This window comes from Brachyhypopomus gauderio, chromosome 16, assembly GCF_052324685.1.
Source record: "Brachyhypopomus gauderio isolate BG-103 chromosome 16, BGAUD_0.2, whole genome shotgun sequence".
NCBI lineage: Eukaryota > Metazoa > Chordata > Actinopteri > Gymnotiformes > Hypopomidae > Brachyhypopomus > Brachyhypopomus gauderio.
The window spans coordinates 13,693,391-13,699,390 of NC_135226.1; the positions used below are offsets into that span (position 1 = coordinate 13,693,391).

Genomic DNA, 6,000 nt, shown 5'->3' on the forward strand with positions numbered 1-6,000 from the left:
CATGTGCTCTACATATGAACTTCTTCAGTGCTCCATGTTCTAAAAAAAAATCGCAGAACAATTGCATGGAAACGGAGCATGCCCAGTGGAGGTTGTGGCCCGCATGGTTATTCCTCCTCTGCTGCCACACCTGACTGAGCTCACCAGCTAATCCCCGAGCCCCTCTGTGATTTGAATGCGGAGGGACCGAGCAGACAGTAGGCTAATCTGAGAGCTCTGGTGCCGGAGGATCCGTAGTGTCCAGACTACGGTTTCCCCGCCTCTGGTTCCGAACGCATTAGGACTCACCTTAATAAACATGAGAAATAGGTGCCTGTCATACCTGCGGATTCTCCCGCCTCTATCTCTCCCTCCCCTCATCTCTCTCACACACACACTCACAAAGAGGTCTTACCGGAGGGCTGGTCAGACTTCTTATTTCCCCTATGAGTGGCTGGACATGAGTGTCTGCCCCGACCCCTCCATTTATCACAAGGCTCCTGGAGGTTCCCCAGTTGCCGGTCTGACTACGGCCCCAGATTCGCTCACCCTGGCTTGGGGAGAGCCAGGCTGAGGGCCCCGGGCCTCTCCTGGCTATGGGCCGTAGGAGGTGACTAATCGTCCAAGCCATGACCCTTGAACCCTGATCCTTAGGGAGTAAACCCCCACAGTCACCCCCGTAAAAACATAAAAGAGAGAGGGAGAGGCAGAAATAAAGAGACAGAGGCTGGATTAAGTGTATATAGTGATTGCTAAATATCTAATTATTCTCTCAATAAATTCTAAGGGGTGTGTCTGTGTGTGTGACAGAGTTTGAGAGTGTGTATGTGTGCAAACATCTCCCAAGGTTGGCTAATCATTACTATTGTCTCCCTTTAACACTCTATGCCCAGAGGGTGCTGTGAGTGCGAGAGAGATATTAGAGGTCTAAATGATGCTATTTATTATCTGTGTGTGAGAGAGAGAGCGCGCGGATCAAGGGAAGGTGTTAAGGGACGACAGGCCAGTGTTGTTTCTTTATTACTTTTCCCCGTTTTATGTCCGCTCTCTATCGATCGAGATTCGTTTCAGCGCGTTTCATCGATAATGCCCGCGATTAGCCACACACCTTACAGCAGGCGGCTGTGTAGCTGCAGCGAATGGGTGAGATGCTAAAGGCTAACAGCTAACCAACCGCTCTAACCGGAACTAACCGGACTTGTTGGCGGGTGGTAGTTAGCGGAACTGGCTCTGGGTGACCGAATGGTCCGTACCTCAGAGGTCGACTTGTGCCCTTTTCGGGGGGAAAACAATTGTAAGACTCTGACGAGCCGTGCACACCCTTTTATGTGTGGTAATGGAAGAAAAAAAAATGTAATTACGTAAAAAACAAAAAGTGTGGCAGAAATGGTGCACTTTCTTTGTGAATAAACTACTTCGTACAATCTAAGGCAGTCTTAGAAAGAGAAACGTCTGCGCATGTGTGTTGTGTTTTTGAGAGGCAAAGGAGAATGAAACCCCCTGTTGGCTCCATGGTCCCTTTCACTGCTTTACCGACCGGTGTCTAACAGCCAAACGCAGTTTGTTGTAATGAGAGAACAATAGCGTGACTGGTAGTTGTTCCCTCGCCCTGTTGGAGCTGAATAAGCAGTCCAGCTGTGGGCAGTCCCAGTTGGGTTGGGGAGCTCATTAAATAGTGTTCCTAAGACACAAATAATTTTGTAATGGAGCCAATCATTCTGAATGACCCAAACTGCATGTTTTCTGACCCAGAAAATATAGTTGTTTCGCAAACTACATCACAGACCCGCACAATATCCTCTCATCCCACCAATGAACTCTCTTAATAATATTAACCAATATTAATATTAATTGAAACTGTGTTAATATTAATTGAACGAGCGTTTACACACGGTGCTGCCCTACTAGAACATGCACTTGGTGTGGATAATATGTGCATATAGACACACTTCACCAGCCATTAACTCACTGACTTGCACACACGTGTGGATAGCCGGATGTCTGCTGGAATAAGCTCATTGTTCCTTTGGCTCCCTGCCAGAAGGGTTAGTCTGTTTTATTGTTTTGGTCTTTTTTTCTCCTTTTCTTGACACACTTATAGGGTTTTTTTTCATGAGCCCCTCACTTTTAACTCAGTGACCCCCTAACTGGGTAGACAGCTTGACCCACAACCCCAGTGGTGACCTTTGACTTATGGCCAATCACTGTGTGCAGGTGCTAACCCCTTGCAGACCAACGATCTGGGACACACTCCACTGGCCTATGCCAAGGAGGGAGAGATGCACACACTTCTGAAGGATTGGGAGAGCAAGGTATGGTGTGCGAGTGTGTGTGCGAGTGTGTGTGTGTGTGTGTGTGTGTGTGTGTGTGTGTGTGTGTGTGTGTGTGTGTGTGTGTGTGTGTGTGTGTGTGTGTGTGTGAGCAGAAAGGATTGAGGAGCTGCTTTTAGTTCTGATCAATGTGCTATATATATATATTTCTTTATTTCTTCTAATATTGTTAGTTTTTGTCTTTTCTATTGCACAATTCTAAACTAGTCAATTCAAGCTTTTCCATATAACTGCACCACCAGTAAAGCTTCTGTAGTTTTTATTAGGGTCACACAATATATTGTTATTGCTGTATTAACCTTTGCAACAAGAATATCATAGGAGGCTTAAAAATGCAAATGAGTTTTTACTAGCTGATGTGTGTTTTGTGGACAGCATGTGTTGTGGATGTAGACTGTATGTAGAACTGGGAAATTTGTGGTGTTTTGTAAAGCCTGTGAGTTTAAACTGTGCTATACGTGAGTATTAAGACCTGTAGATCTTAATACAGATCAGCTAGGATTGGGTTTTAAATATATGGTAATCCTGTTAACTACAGGAGCAGCAGGTCATTGTGCGCATACACAGACGCACGCAGACATGTTGTCTGTCACCTTTGATTGCCTGTGAAGGCCTGGAGAAGTCAGGTGCCTTTTTTGAACATAAACACACACACACACACACCAGCTCTTCCTTGTTTACACCTGCCTGTATTTAGTGGCGTGCATTGTTCAGGCTCTGACAAAGAAAAGATGAAAGGAAAGAACAAAGGTGCTTAAAGAACATGGCCAGGACGCCAGGACAGGCAGCCAGACGGACACAAAGGAGCACAAAGAAGATGGAAAAGACAGAGCATCTTGGGGCGTCGTAAGGTCTCCAGTGTAAGACCTGTGGTCTCCGGTGTGCAAGGGAGTGATTTTTAGGGCCGATGTTTGAGAGAGGGAGTTTAAAAAGTGTGATAGGAGAATAGGAGTATAGGAGGAGAACAGATAGGAGAAGGAAAGTGTGAATGACCCAAATCCTTACGCATCTGAACTTCCAAAGATGTACACCTTAACAGAAGACTGAAAAACTGAGAGAGAAAAAAAATCAAATTGAAGACAGTCAATCAAAACAAGAACATGGCAAGAAATGTGTAAAATCCAAGAAAGCATAATCTGTCCAACAGAAACCCGAAAGGCCAACACACACCAGCCACGGCAACAGTATGCAAATTAATTCACTCTACAAAAAAAAAAAATACATGCAAATTATATGAAGCAAAATGGACAAAGCAATTATTTTTGGGGTTTATAGAAAAAACACATAACCACTTTGCCAATTAAAAATGGCGAAACGTAGAAAACATATTTTGAAGATCCAGAATATCGTTCTTTGAATTCAGATCAGATTGTAATCATCAGAAAACTTTGGAAATTAGATGCTAAAGATAACCACTGTTCACTTGACTGATCTATTAGTGCTTAAGAATGAAAGGGAAAATCCTGAAAATAGAAAAGTGTGTAGAATCAATGAAATGTTAAAACAGCAGTCCAACTACAAACTGAGGTCTCTACCCCAATATTTAAGAGCAATGATGGGTTTGACCCAAGTAACTAGAGAGCGATCTTCAAACCTGGCGGTCCAGGCAGGACTGTGTGGAGTCCTCATGTCCTTCATTCCCACCTGTCCCCCCAGTTCATGGAGCAGAAGCAGCGGAGGGAGGCGGAGGAGAGGAGGAGGTTTCCTCTGGAGCGCCGACTCAAGGATCACATCATCGGCCAGGAGGGGGCCATCAACACTGTAGCGTCAGGTACTACACACACACACACACACACACACACACACACACACACACACACACACACACACACACCATCATCATCATCGACCAGGAGGGGACCGTCAACACTGTAGCGTCAGGTACTACACACACACACACACACACACACACACACACACACACACACACACATCATCATCATCATCATCGACCAGGAGGGGACCGTCAACACTGTAGCGTCAGGTTCTACACACACACACACACACACACACACACACACACACACACACACACACACACACACACACACACACCATCATCATCATCATCGACCAGGAGGGGACCGTCAACACTGTAGCGTCAGGTACTACACACACACACACACATACACACACACCATCATCATCATCATCGACCAGGAGGGGACCATCAACACTGTAGCGTCAGGTACTACACACTCACACACACACACACACACACACACCATCATCATCATCATCGACCAGGAGGGGACCGTCAACACTGTAGCGTCAGGTACTACACACACATACACACACACCATCATCATCATCATCGACCAGGAGGGGACCATCAACACTGTAGCGTCAGGTACTACACACTCACACACACACACACACACACACACACACACACACACACACACACACACCATCATCATCATCATCGACCAGGAGGGGGCCATCAACACTGTAGCGTCAGGTACTACACACACTCACACACACACACACACCATCATCATCATCGACCAGGAGGGGACCGTCAACACTGTAGCGTCAGGTACTACACACACACACACACACACACACACACACACCATCATCATCATCATCATCATCGACCAGGAGGGGGCCATCAACACTGTAGCGTCAGGTACTACACACACACACACACACACACACACACACACACACACACCATCATCATCATCATCGACCAGGAGGGGGCCATCAACACTGTAGCGTCAGGTACTACACACACACACACACTCACACACACCATCATCATCATCATCATCGACCAGGAGGGAACCGTCAACACTGTAGCATCAGTTACTACACACACACACACACACACACACACCATCATCAGCCAGGAGGGAACCGTCAACACTGTAGCATCAGGTACCACACACACACACACACACACACACACACACCATCATCAGCCAGGAGGGAACCGTCAACACTGTAGCATCAGTTACTACACACACACGCACACACACCATCATCATCATCGGCCAGGAGGGGACCGTCAACACTGTAGCGTCAGGTACTACACACACACACACACACACACACACACACACACACACACACAGAGTGCAGGTCACTCTAAACAGTGAGCAAACCAAAGGCTCATCAGCGAAGAAAATGAATCTTTTTTCCCCCTTTCAAAAGAAGATCCATGAACACATACAAACATGAGGCGTACACACACTGAGCCATCGGCAGCTACAGTATATGCATGCAAACACACACACACACACACACACACACACACACACACACACACACATTTATTCAGCACACTCTAGTTGCCCAAATTCTGCTATTGGTCCTGATGGTATTACTATAGCAACAGTTCAGTTTACATTTCTTCCCTCTAATCTATCAGACTTGGTCTCTTTCTCTCCCTCCACCTCTCTCTCTCCCTCTCTCAGTACCGGGTAAAAGGGGGAGGGGTTATGGGCCTAGGCAGGCAGGCCAGGGCAGCTAATTGGTTAATGTAGATTAATGGGCAGGGTTGGGACGGACACAGGTGGAAGACTGCGCGTGGTCAGGCTATGTGTGTGTGTGTGTATGTGTGTGTGTGTGAATGTGTGTGTGTGAGCACATGTTTGTGTGTGTGTGTGTGCGCGCGTGCGTGTGTGTGCACACAGCTGCTGCTGATCTTGGGGTTCAGCTACATAACTCAATTACAGAACAAAAA

At 46.5% G+C, this 6,000-nt stretch overlaps 1 protein-coding gene across 1 annotated transcript in view; it reads left to right on the forward strand.

The window, feature by feature from the left end:
* The window catches only part of clpb (ClpB family mitochondrial disaggregase), a 41,614-nt gene that overhangs the window by 24,677 nt on the left and 10,937 nt on the right, over window positions 1-6,000 (forward strand). The window contains 2 exon segments of the mRNA XM_076976444.1: window positions 2,194-2,291; window positions 3,966-4,080. Of these exon segments, the coding sequence (XP_076832559.1) occupies window positions 2,194-2,291; window positions 3,966-4,080 (213 nt within the window).